This window comes from Anomaloglossus baeobatrachus, chromosome 4 (genome assembly GCF_048569485.1).
Source record: "Anomaloglossus baeobatrachus isolate aAnoBae1 chromosome 4, aAnoBae1.hap1, whole genome shotgun sequence".
Lineage (NCBI taxonomy): Eukaryota > Metazoa > Chordata > Amphibia > Anura > Aromobatidae > Anomaloglossus > Anomaloglossus baeobatrachus.
In genome coordinates this window covers 185,594,938-185,607,849 of record NC_134356.1, presented here as the reverse complement: position 1 = coordinate 185,607,849, position 12,912 = coordinate 185,594,938, and the positions used below count along the sequence as shown (strand labels likewise).

The 12,912-nt window shown below is 52.9% G+C and overlaps 1 protein-coding gene across 2 annotated transcripts in view; it reads right to left on the bottom strand.

Annotated features, from left to right (window-relative positions):
* The window catches only part of RBM27 (RNA binding motif protein 27), a 200,626-nt gene that overhangs the window by 16,166 nt on the left and 171,548 nt on the right, over window positions 1–12,912 (bottom strand). For both annotated transcript variants that reach the window (XM_075344602.1, XM_075344603.1), the window contains 2 exons: window positions 6,599–6,685; window positions 5,453–5,563 (listed from right to left, as the gene is read on the bottom strand). In XM_075344602.1, the coding sequence (XP_075200717.1) occupies window positions 5,453–5,563; window positions 6,599–6,685 (198 nt within the window). The remainder of the gene's footprint in view (window positions 1–5,452; window positions 5,564–6,598; window positions 6,686–12,912) is intronic.

The following is a 12,912-nucleotide window of genomic DNA, read 5'->3' as shown; positions in this document are numbered from 1 at the left end:
GAAAGCCCAAGAGGCACCGACAGCTCTGGTCGAGTGTGCCTTGATCCCCGGCGGGGGAGGCACCTGAGAACACTGAGGCATCCGAAATGGTCGACCTAATCCAACGGGCTAAGGTCGGCTTAGAAGCAGAAAGGCCCTTGCACCGACCTGTGGTTAGCACAAAAAGAGAAGTGCACCGCCTAAGAGCAGCGGTGCGAGACACATAGATCCGGAGAGCACGCACCAGATCCAGAGTATGCAACGCTTTTTCAAAGCGATGAACAGGAGCCGGACAAAAGGAAGGTAGGGTAATGTACTGGTTAAGGTGGAAAGGAGAGACCACCTTAGGAAGAAAGTCCGGAGTCGGACGGAGAACCACCTTATCTTGATGAAAAACCAAAAAAGGTGACTCCGAAGAGAGCGCAGCCAAAACGGAGACTCTCCTGAGGGAAGTTATGGCCACTAGAAAGGCCACTTTCTGAGAAAGACGATGCAAAGAGACCTCCCTAAGAGGCTTAAAGGGGGGTTTCTGCAAAACCGTGAGAACCAAATTAAGGTCCCAGGGATCCAAGGGCCGCCGGTAAGGCGGAATGATGTGAGACGCGCCTTGCATGAAGGTGCGGACCTGAGCCAGCCGAGCGAGACGCCGCTGGAACAGTACTGACAGAGCTGAGACTTGTCCCTTGAGAGCGTTGAGGGACAGTCCTAGCTGCAGACCGGACTGTAGAAAAGACAGAAGGGTCGGCAAGGAGAATGGCCAAAGTGGATGGCCGGAAGTGCAACACCAGGACAGGAAAATTTTCCAAGTCCTGTGATAGATCTTGGTGGAGGAAGACTTACGGGCCCGAGTCATAGTGGAGATGACTTCAGGAGGGATACCAGAAGCCGTCAAGATCCAGGACTCAAGAGCCACGCCGTCAATCTGAGAGCCGCAGAATTCTGGCGGAAAAACGGACCTTGTGAGAGAAGGTCTGGACGGTCCGGAAGATGCCACGGCACCTCTACGGACAGATGGAGCAGGTCTGGGTACCAAGCTCGCCTGGGCCAGTCCGGAGCAATGAGGATGACTCGACGGCCCTCCATTCTGATCTTGCGCAGGACTCTGGGCAAGAGCTAGAGGGGGAAACACGTAGGACAGACGAAACTGGGACCAGTCTTGAACCAGAGCGTCCGCGGCGAATGCCTGAGGATCGTGGGAGCGAGCCACGTAAACGGGAACTTTGTTGTTGTGATGGGATGCCATTAGGTCCACGTCCGGAGTGCCCCATTTGCAGCAGGTTGACTGAAATACTGCCGGGTGCAGAGACCACTCGCCACTGTCCACGGTTTGACGGCTGAGATAATCTGCCTCCCAGTTTTCCACGCCTGGAATGTGGACTGCGGATATGGTGGACTTGGAGTCCTCCGCCCATTGAAGGATGCGTTGTACCTCCAACATTGCCAGGCGGCTGCGTGTCCCGCCTTGGTGATTGATGTAGGCAACCGCTGTCGCGTTGACTGAATGGACTCGGATGTGCTTGCCCGCCAACAGGTGGTGAAAAGCTAGGAGAGCCAGAAGCACGGCTCTGGTTTCCAGCACATTGATCGAAAGAGCTGACTCGGACGGAGTCCAAGTGCCCTGCGCTCGGTGGTGGAGACATACCGCTCCCCAGCCGGATAGACTGGCATCCGTGGTGAGAATCACCCAGGACGGGGCCAGAAAGGAGCGCCCCTGAGACAGAGAGAGGGGCCGAAGCCACCACTGAAGAGAGCTCCTGGTCTGTGGCGACAGAGCCACTAACCTGTGTAAGGAGGAAGGCCGCTTGTCCCAACAGCGGAGAATGTCCAGCTGCAGGGGACGCAGATGGAACTGGGCAAAGGGAACAGCCTCCATGGACGCCACCATCTGACCCAGCACCTGCATCAGGCGCCTGAGGGTATAACGGCGAGGCCTCAGCAGAGGGCGCACCGCCAGTTGGAGGGACTGCTGTTTGACTAAGGGCAACTTCATAAGTGCCGGCAGAGTCTCGAACTGCATCCCTAGGTACGTTAGACTCTGGGTCGGAGTCAGAGTGGATTTGGGAAGATTGACAAGCCACCCGAATTGGGCTAGAGTGGCGAGAGTGAGCGAGACACTCCACTGACAGTCTGCGCTGGATGAAGCCTTGACTAGAAGGTCGTTCAGGTAAGGAATCACTGCCAACCCCTGGAGGTGCAGAACCGCAATCACTGCTGCCATGACCTTGGTGAATACCCGAGGGGCCGTGGCTAACCCGAAGGGGAGAGCCACGAATTGGAAATGTTCCTCTCCGATTGCAAAACGTAGCCAACGCTGGTGTGAAACTGCAATTGGCACATGCAGATAGGCATCTCTGATGTCGATGGATGCCAGGAAATCCCCTTGGGTCATTGAGGCAATGACTGATCGCAGAGACTCCATGCGAAAATGCCGCACCTTAACATGCTTGTTGAGAAGCTTGAGATCCAGGATGGGCCGGAAGGAACCGTCCTTTTTGGGGACTAGGAAGAGATTTGAGTAGAAACCTCTGAACCGTTCCCGGGCGGGAACCGGTACAATTCCTCCGTTGGCCTGCAAGGATGCCACGGCCTGAGAGAAGGCGGCGGCCTTGGAGCAGGGGGGAGTTGACAGAAAAAATCTGTTTGGCGGGCTGGAAGAGAATTCTATCCTGTAGCCGTGGGAGATGATATCCCGCACCCACTGATCGGAGACGTGTTGAAACCACGCGTCGCCAAAGTGGGAGAGCCTGACACAGACTAAGGATGTTGCTGGAGCGGGGAGATAGTCACAAGGACGCTGCCTTGGCGGCAGCACCTCCTGCGGTCTTTTGTGGACGCGCTTTTGGGCGCCAGTTGGATTTCTGGTCCTTGGCTGAGTTAGTGGACGAGGCTGAGGACTTAGAGGACGACCAGTTAGAGGAACGAAAGGAACGAAACCTCGACTGATTCCTGCCCTGGACAGGTTTCCTGGTTTTGGTTTGTGGCATGGAAGTACTCTTCCCGCCAGTAGCTTCCTTAATAATTTCATCCAGCTGTTCACCGAACAGCCGGGACCCAGCAAAAGGGAGGCCAGCAAGGTACTTCTTTGAAGAAGCATCTGCCTTCCACTCCCGAAGCCACAAGATCCTGCGGATAGCGAGGGAATTAGCCGAAGCCACCGCAGTGCGGTGAGAAGCCTCCAGCATGGCAAACAAGGCATAGGATGAAAATGCTGACGCTTGGGAAGTTAAGGTAACCATTTCGGGCATAGATTCCCTGGCGAGGGAATGCATCCCCTCTAGAGAAGCAGAGATGGCTTTGAGAGCCCACACTGCTGAAAAAGTCGGGGAGAATGAGGCCCCTGCCGCTTCATATACAGATTTGGCCAGAAGGTCAATCTGGCGGTCAGTGGAATCCTTAAGAGAGGTGCCATCAGCCACCGATACAACGGTCCGGGCTGAGAGTCTAGACACCGGGGGGTCTACCTTTGGGGAATGAGCCCACTCCTTGACCACCTCAGGTGGAAAGGGAAAACGGTCATCAGAACCACGCTTTGGGAAGCGCTTGTCAGGACAGGCCCTGGGCTTGGTCACAGCGGCCTGAAAACTGGAGTGGTTAAAGAACACACTCTTTGCCCTTTTAGGCGAGGTAAACTGGTGCTTTTCTGCCAGAGAGGGTTGTTCCTCTGATACTGGCGGATTGAGATCCAGTACAGAATTAATGGACGCAATCAAATCACTAACATCTGAGTCACTTTCGGACAGATCAATGGGGTACATGGAGTTAGCGTCCGAGCCCCCCGTAAAGGCGTCCTGCGAGTCAGCTCCTGAATCAGAGCCGCGGGACGAGGAAGGAGAGGGAACCCTGTGTCTCTTCTTAGAAGGACGGGGTCTGGGACCAGATGATGAATCCTCTGTGAGCTCTGGTCCTGAGAGACCCCTAGCAGCAGAGGCACCCTGTGAAGGGGGCTGATGCATATTCAGCAAAGTCCTGGACAGAAGTCCCAAGGAGTCGGCAAAAGACTGGGAGATAGACCTAGAAAAGGATTCTACCCAAGCCGGGGGATCAGCCACAGAAGCAGGAGCAGCCTGAGAGACCACTGGGAGTGGGACTCCAGGCTGAGGCACCGTCAGGTTAGAGCAGGCATCACAATGTGGATAGGTGCTCGATTCAGGCAGTAGGAGCTTACATGCAGTGCATACTGAATACAGCTTTGGAGCCTTGCTCCTCGTGTGAGACATGCTGCTGGAGTAGGGGCTCTGCCAGAGAATGACCCCCAGAGAGTATATACAGAGGTCCATAACCAGAGGTTGTGGCTTACCAGACCGCTGGAGCGGTGTTGTATGCCCTCCAGATCCCGAAGCCCGGACCCCCAAGCACAGCACCTCAGCAGGGGTGCTGCAGACCAGCGCTGCAATGACTGATCGCAGGAGGAACGCTGAGAAAATGGCCGCCGGAGCGAAGAGAGGGGGCGGGACTTGCTTGAGGAGCGGGATCTGGAGGGCCATAGAGACCTACAGGGGAGGGGACATGCACTGCAGTGAGGAGTGTCCCTCCCCTGTGCAGAACGGCCGCCGGGCGGAGCCGAGCCTGTCCCTCTGCATGAGTGACATGTGAGGGCAGAGAAACCGAAACTAGGCCTCCGGCAAAGCCGGGGCCTAAATTTGAGCGGTACGGCTGGCGCGCAGGCACCATAGGCGCGGTTCTCAGGCGACAGCCAGAGAACCTGCCGGAAATGTCATAAAACACAATCAGCACACTCTACCACAACAATAAAGTACAGGGACCCCCATATATAAACGTCTCAGGTACTTAGCTTGCTGAGACGCAGGGTTCCAAGTCCCTGGGGATGAGTGCTCCGGTCCAGCAGGATCCTGAAGGGCTGCGGATGGAGACCGGTCTCCTGCCAAGCATGGAGAACCGTGCTGGCTCCCACTTCAAGCCAGAGCCCAGGAGGGATGGTGAAGGAGCGCGGCATGTAAGGCTCCAGCCTTGGAATCAACCTTAACAACACCGCCGACACAGTGGGGTGAGAAGGGACATGCCGGGGATCCAGACTTGGACCCGCTTTTCTTTAAACTCTTTCCAAAAATCAGATGAGAATGCATGTGTGGATGTATGCCTTCTGAACACAAAGCGATAAACTGGCTAGATCTGGTTCTCCAGGGGGTGTATAAGCTCAGAGGGAGGAGCTACACTTTTAGGTGTAGTACTTTGTGTGTCCTCCGGAGGCAGAAGCTAAACTTCCATTGTCTGGGTCTCCCATAGGAACGATAAAGAAAACATTTTTCATTCTTTATTTTTCTTGGGGAGAGTATATAATTTTGACATGACCACTGTGACACCACCAGTTTGTTGATTTGCTTAATCATGTTGTTGAACAAAGGCCTATTATGCCTTATGTGGAGAAGTGGTTAATTAACAAGAATGAAAGGGTTTGAACAATTCAGATTTTAAAGGGTGTGATCATTTCCCAGTTTAGCTACATTGGTCATACCTCTTCCTTGGGCTCCTCCTCCTCAACCTCCGTGGACATAGATGGCGTTTTCGGTTTGTGCCAGCATACTATAAGCTTTCGACCTTTAAACTTTGAACCTTGATTAGCAGCCTAATTTATAAAAAAATATCAATAAATAAAAATAAAACAAATTAAGTCATCGCTTCAAAAATAAAACTACCATGATTAAAAAGAAGGAATGGTACCAAGGAATACAATACAGGCATTATCGATGCCTCAGTACTGCATACGGTTGGATCCCTATATAAACGAAACCAATGGTTAACAAGTTACTGTGGGTCCAGCTTCACTAATTTCAGCTATTACTGGAGAAAGCCACATTTGTCCGTTTATACTCCATCATTTCAATATATCTTAATAGATACAACCTTCCCTAGTTTTCTATTACAACCTGAATTTCACAGTAGCAAGTAAATCTTTGCTTAGCATTACATTACGGAGTCTAGTGCAGTACAGAAAATCTTTAGACGTCGTCCTGGATATTATCCAACGCTCGCATGAGACAGGGGGTGCGTTACTTACACTGGATATGTACTAAAAATTATAGAGAAAGTTGAAAGAGTGCCCTCTAGTTGTTCAAAGTAAAAGTATATATCAGTATTACTACTGACTGTCTATATTTGATTTCATATTGCATTTGACTTTTAATGTATTGGTGTAAAGACATATAGAAACTATAGGCCTTTAAAAGATGTTTCACGCTGAAGCCAGTAGTTCTGATATGGACGGGTTTCATGGGCTGTAGTTAAGGGTGCTTTACACGCTGCGACATCGCTAGCGATCTCGTTAGCGATGTGACACGCCAGATCACAGATGCGATCTGCCGAGATCGCACATAGGTCGTTTTATAGCGCCGTTCACATGTGCGATCTCGGCAGATCGCATTTGTGATCTGGCGTGTCACATCGCTAACGAGATCGTTATCAATGTCGCAGCATGTAAAAGGACCCTTTACATTTACAGGCTGTTTTCCCCTTCAGGAACCAACTTTATAGTTAAAGTGCTATGCAAGCTTTACGTTCCCTATCCAATGTATACTGCATGGATTATTTAGACTCAAAAGTGAAAAATGAGCACTTTGGAGAAATCACAATTCTAAGAACAAGATACGATCTCTTTACTTACGTTTTCTGCTTCTTGCCGCGTTTTGAATGTCAAAATAACAGTTGGTGGAAACTCCTCTTCCTTCAGTTCGTCAAGATCACCAAATTTCTGTAAATATGCATAAAAAGCTTTAAAAAAGGCTAGAAACAATACAAATAGTTTCTTCTGCAAATTAAATGAACTTATCAGCTGAAAAACACGAGATCAGTAACTCATTCATTTACCAGTCAATCCCTAAAACGGCCATTTTTACTAAATTGGTGCAATCCTTCAACCCCTTCCTGACATGGTGAATTCTACTTTCAAAACTTCCAAGTGCAGAGACATTGCACAAAAACGCAGTTCCCCAATGGCTCTTTGGGATAACAAACTTTTTATTTAGGTAACAAAAAAACCCAAAGAAGGGAATTTTGTTTACTTACCGTAAATTCCTTTTCTTCTAGCTCCTATTGGGAGACCCAGACAATTGGGTGTATAGCTTCTGCCTCCGGAGGCCACACAAAGTATTACACTTTAAAAAGTGTAACCCCTCCCCTCTGCCTATATACCCTCCCGTGCATCACGGGTTCCTCAGTTTTGGTGCAAAAGCAGGAAGGAGGAAACTTATAAATTGGTCTAAGGTAAATTCAATCCGAAGGATGTTCGGAGAACTGAAAACCATGAACCAAAGGAACAATTCAACATGCAACAACATGTGTACACAAAAGAACAACAGCCCGAAGGGCACAGGGGCGGGTGCTGGGTCTCCCAATAGGAGCTAGAAGAAAAGGAATTTACGGTAAGTAAACAAAATTCCCTTCTTCTTTGTCGCTCCATTGGGAGACCCAGACAATTGGGACGTCCAAAAGCAGTCCCTGGGTGGGTAAAAGAATACCTCGATAAAAAGAGCCGAAAACGACTCCCTCTTACAGGTGGGCAACCGCCGCCTGAAGGACTCGCCTACCTAGACTGGCGTCTGCCGAAGCATAGGTATGCACCTGATAGTGTTTCGTGAAAGTGTGCAGACTAGACCAGGTAGCTGCCTGACAACACCTGCTGAGCCGTAGCCCGGTGCCGCAATGCCCAGGACGCACCCACAGCTCTGGTAGAATGGGCTTTCAACCCTGAAGGAAGTGGAAGCCCAGAAGAACGGTAGGCTTCAAGAATTTGTTCCTTGATCCATCGAGCCAAGGTTGACTTGGAAGCCTGCGAACCCTTACGCTGGCCAGCGACAAGGACAAAGAGGGCATCTGAACGGCGCAGGGGCGCCGTGCGAGACACGTAGAGTCGGAGTGCTCTCACTAAATCTAATGAGTGCAAATCCTTTTCACATTGGTGAACTGGATGAGGGAAAATGAAGGTAAGGAGATATCCTGATTGAGATGAAAAGGGGATACCACTTTAGGGAGAAATTCCGGGACCGGACGTAGAACCACCTTATCCTGGTGAAAAACCAGGAAGGGGGCTTTGCATGACAGCGCTGCCAGTTCCGACACTCTACGGAGCGACGTAACTGCCACTAGAAATGCCACCTTTTGCGAAAGACGTGATAAAGAGACCTCCCGCAGCGGCTCGAAAGGTGGTTTCTGAAGAGCCGTTAGCACCCTATTGAGGTCCCAGGGTTCCAGCGGACGCTTGTAAGGTGGGACTATGTGGCAAACTCCCTGCAGGAACGTGCGGACCTGCGGAAGCCTGGCTAGACGCTTTTGAAAAAATATGGAAAGCGCCGATACTTGTCCCTCGAGAGAGCCGAGAGACAAACCCTTGCCCATTCCGCATTGAAGGAATGAAAGAAAAGTGGGTAAGGCAAAGGGCCAGGGAGTAAAACCCTTGTTAGAGCACCAGGATAAGAAGATCCTCCAAGACCTGTGATAGATCTTGGCGGACGTTGGTTTCCTGGCCTGTCTCATAGTGGCAATGACATCTTGAGATAACCCTGAGGACGCTAGGAGCCAGGACTCAATGGCCACACAGTAAGGTTGAGGGCCGCAGAATTCAGATGGAAAAACGGCCCTTGAGACAGCAAGTCTGGACGGTCTGGGAGCGCCCACGGTTGACCCACCGTGAGATGCCACAGATCCGGGTACCACGACCGCCTCGGCCAATCTGGAGCGACGAGAATGGCGCGATGACAGTCGGACCTGATTTTGCGCAGCACTCTGGGGAGCATCACCAGAGGAGGAAACACATAGGGAAGTGGAAACTGCGACCAATCCTGAACTAATGCGTCCGCCGCCAGAGCTCTGTGATCTTGAGACCGGGCCATGAATGCCGGGACTTTGTTGTTGTGCCGTGACGCCATGAGATCGACGTCCGGCGTTCCCCAGCGGCGACAGATCTCTCGAAACACGTCTGGGTGAAGAGACCATTCCCCCGCGTCCATGCCCTGTCGGCTGAGAAAATCTGCTTCCCAGTTTTCTACGCCCGGGATGTGAACTGCGGAGATGGTGGAGGCTGTGGCTTCCACCCACTGCAGAATTCGCCGGACTTCCTGGAAGGCTTGACGACTGCGAGTGCCGCCTTGGTGGTTGATGTAAGCGACGGCCGTGGCGTTGTCCGACTGGATTCGGATCTGCCTGCCCTCCAGCCACCAATGAAAGGCCAATAGGGCTAGATACACTGCCCTTATCTCCAGAAAATTGATCTGAAGGGATGACTATCGGAGTCCAGGTTCCCTGAGCCCTGTGGTGGAGAAAAACCGCCCCCCACCCTGACAGGCTCGCGTCCGTCGTGACCACAGCCCAGGTGGGGGGTAGGAAGGATTTCCCCTGCGACAGAGAGTTGGGAAGGAGCCACCACTGAAGTGACGTCTTGGTTGCAAGGGAAAGAGAGACGTTCCTGTCGAGTGAAGTCGACCTCCTGTCCCATTTTCGGAGAATGTCCCACTGGAGTGGCCGCAGATGGAATTGCGCGAAGGGCACTGCCTCCATCGCTGCCACCATCTTCCCCAGGAAGTGCATGAGGCGCCTCAAGGGGTGTGACTGACCCCGAAGAAGAGATTGCACCCCTGCCTGCAGCGAAAGCTGTTTGTCCCGCGGTAGCATGACTACCGCTGACTGAGTATGAAACTCCATCCCAAGGTACGTCAGTGATTGGGTCGGTGTCAACTTGGATTTTGGGAAGTTGATTATCCACCCGAACTGCTGGAGAGTCGCCAGAGCGAAGGAAAGGCTGTTTTGACACGCCAACTGAGAGGGTGCCCTGACCAGAAGATCGTCTAAGTAGGGAATCACCGAGTGGCCCTGAGAGTGTAGGACCGCCACAACAGATGCCATGACCTTGGTGAACACCCGTGGGGCTGTCGCCAGGCCGAAGGGCAATGCGACGAACTGGAGGTGTTCGTCCCCGATGGCGAAACGCAGGAAACGTTGATGTTCGGGTGCGATCGGCACATGGAGATAAGCATCCTTGATGTCGATCGATGCTAGGAAGTCTCCTTGTGACATTGAAGCGATGACAGAGCGGAGAGATTCCATCCGAAACCGTCTGGTGCTCACATATCTGTTGAGTAGTTTGAGGTCCAGAACGGGACGGAACGAGCCGTCCTTCTTTGGCACCACAAACAAGTTGGAGTAAAAGCCGCGACCATGTTCCTGGGGGGGGAACAGGGATCACAACTTCTGTTTTCAGAGCGTTCACCGCCTGAAAAAGTGCATCGGCTCGCTCGGGGGGCGGGGATGTTCTGAAGAAACGAGTCGGAGGACGAGAGCTGAACTCTATCCTGTAACCGTGAGACAGAATGTCTCTCACCCATCGGTCTTGAACATGTGGCCACCAGGCGTCGCAAAAGTGGGAGAGCCTGCCACCGACCGAGGATGCGGTTCGGGGATGCCGAGAGTCATGAGGAGGCCGCCTTGGAAGCAGTGCCTCCTGCGGCCTTTTGGGGGAGTGACTTAGCCCGCCACGCATAGGAGTTCCTCTGGCCTTTCTCCGTGCCTTCCATTCGCGCAGCCACATGGCCCTGCGGACTGCCACAGAGTTAGCGGATGCCACCGCTGTACGGCTAGCAGAGTCTAAAACTGCGTTCATGGCGTAGGAAGAAAAAACTGACGCCTGGAAAGTCAAAGACGTAACCTGCGGAGCAGAATTACGTGTAACGGCATTAATCTCAGCCAGACAAGCTGAGATAGCTTGTAGTGCCCACACGGCTGCAAAGGCCGGGGCAAAAGACGCGCCCGTGGCTTCATAGATGGATTTCATCAGGAGCTCTATCTGCCTGTCAGTGGCATCCTTTAGCGATGATCCATCGGCAACCGATACTACAGATCTAGCCGCAAATCTAGAGACTGGGGGATCCACCTTGGGACATTGAGCCCAACCCTTGACAACGTCAGAAGGGAAGGGGTAACGTGTCAGTAAGGCGCTTAGTAAAGCGCTTGTCCGGAACCGCTCTGGGCTTCTGGACAGCATCTCTGAAGTTAGAGTGATCGAAAAACGCACTCCGTGTACGTTTAGGGAACCGAAACTGGTGTTTCTCCTGCTGAGAAGTCGACTCCTCTACAGGTGGCGGTGGAGGAGAGATATCTAACACCTGGTTGATGGACAAGATGAGATCATTTACTATGGCGTCCCCGTCAGGTGTATCAAGATTGAGGGCAACGTCAGTGTCAGAGCCCTGAGCTGCGACGTCCGCCTCGTCCTCCAGAGAGTCCTCACGCTGGGAACCCGAGCAGCGTGAAGAAGTCGGGGAAGATTCCCAGCGTGCCCGCTTAGCCGGTCTGGGACTGTGGTCCGGGCCGGAGTCCTCCCCATGAGACCTAGGGCCCCCCTGGGAGCGTGCTGCGGCGCGATCAGAGAGGGGCCTGGGGGTGAAGATCCAACCGGGCCCGTGGCCTGTGTAGGGACCGGTCTGGACTGCAAAGCTTCCAGCAGCTTGGCAGACCATTTGTCCATGGACTGAGCCATGGATTGTGAGAGTGACTCAGAGAATTTTTCAGCAAAGACTGCAAACTCTGTCCCTGCCGCCTGGACAGGGGGAGCAACGGATTCTACCTGAGCCGAGGGACCCACTAGTGACCGAGGCTCTGGTTGTGGAAGTAAAACAGGGGTTGAGCATTGCTCACAGTGAGGGTAGGTGGAACCCGCAGGTAACTTAGCCGCACAAGAGGTACAGGTCGCAAAATAACCCTGTGTCTTGGCCCCCTTGCTCCTTGTGGACGACATGCTGTTGTCTCCTAGGAGAGTGATCACTGAGGGTATATGGGAAGGGTATACAGCCCGACCGAACAGAAATATATAAATATATATAGTATCTATTCCGGCACCCTAAGGGGACCAGCACCGGGTGACCGGTGTGGCTTACCGACCGCTAAAAAGCGGAGTGTGTGTCCTCCAGATTCCCTGCCTTAGGTCTCCCAGCGTTGCAGAGCTCTTTCCAGGAAATCTTCCACAGGCAGAGTGCCAAAGAAATGGCTGCCGGAGCTCTCAGGGGAGGAGAGAAGCCGTGGGCGGCGTTAGAAAAGTGCGGGAATCTGGAGTCCCCACAGTGATCAGTGAGGGGGGGAGGAACATACAGGATGCCCTGGCCCTCACAGCCGACGTCAGGTCGGCAGTCCCGCCCTTATCCCTGATAGACAGGCCCGGGGGCGGGAGTTTTGCTACTAGGCCGCAATTGAAGCCGGGGACTAAATTTAACACCGCGGCCGACAAACAGGCGCGGTCGGCGCGGAAGTCCGCCGGCCGTCACAAATAAGCAGCTGCTGCAGCGTCCGGGATGTAGGCGCTCCATGCACATCCCCCATGGGGGTACAGAGTACCTTAGTGATGCAGGGCCCGGTCCCTGAGGATCAACAAACTCCTGTCCGACAGATTCCCCCAGGGGCTGCGGAGGGAGCACGGTTCCAGTGACTGGATGACCGCTCAGGATCCCACTTCTCCCAGAGCCGCTAAGGGATGGTGAAGGAGACGGCATGAGGCTCCTGCCTTTGTACCCGCAATGGGTACCTCAACCTTAACAGCACCGCCGACATAGTGGGGTGAGAAGGGAACATGCCGGGGGCCCCGTGGGAGCCCACTTTTCTTCCAACCGATATAACTAAAATGAGAAGCTGAGTGGATGTGTGCCTCCTTCCACACAAAGCATAAAACTGAGGAGCCCGTGATGCACGGGAGGGTGTATAGGCAGAGGGGAGGGGTTACACTTTTTAAAGTGTAATACTTTGTGTGGCCTCCGGAGGCAGAAGCTATACACCCAATTGTCTGGGTCTCCCAATGGAGCGGCAAAGAAGAAGGGAATTTTGTTACTTACCGTAAATTCCTTTTCTTCTAGCTCCTATTGGGAGACCCAGACGATTGGGTGTATAGCTACTGCCTCCGGAGGCCACACAAAGCATTACACTAAAAAGTGTAAGGCCCCT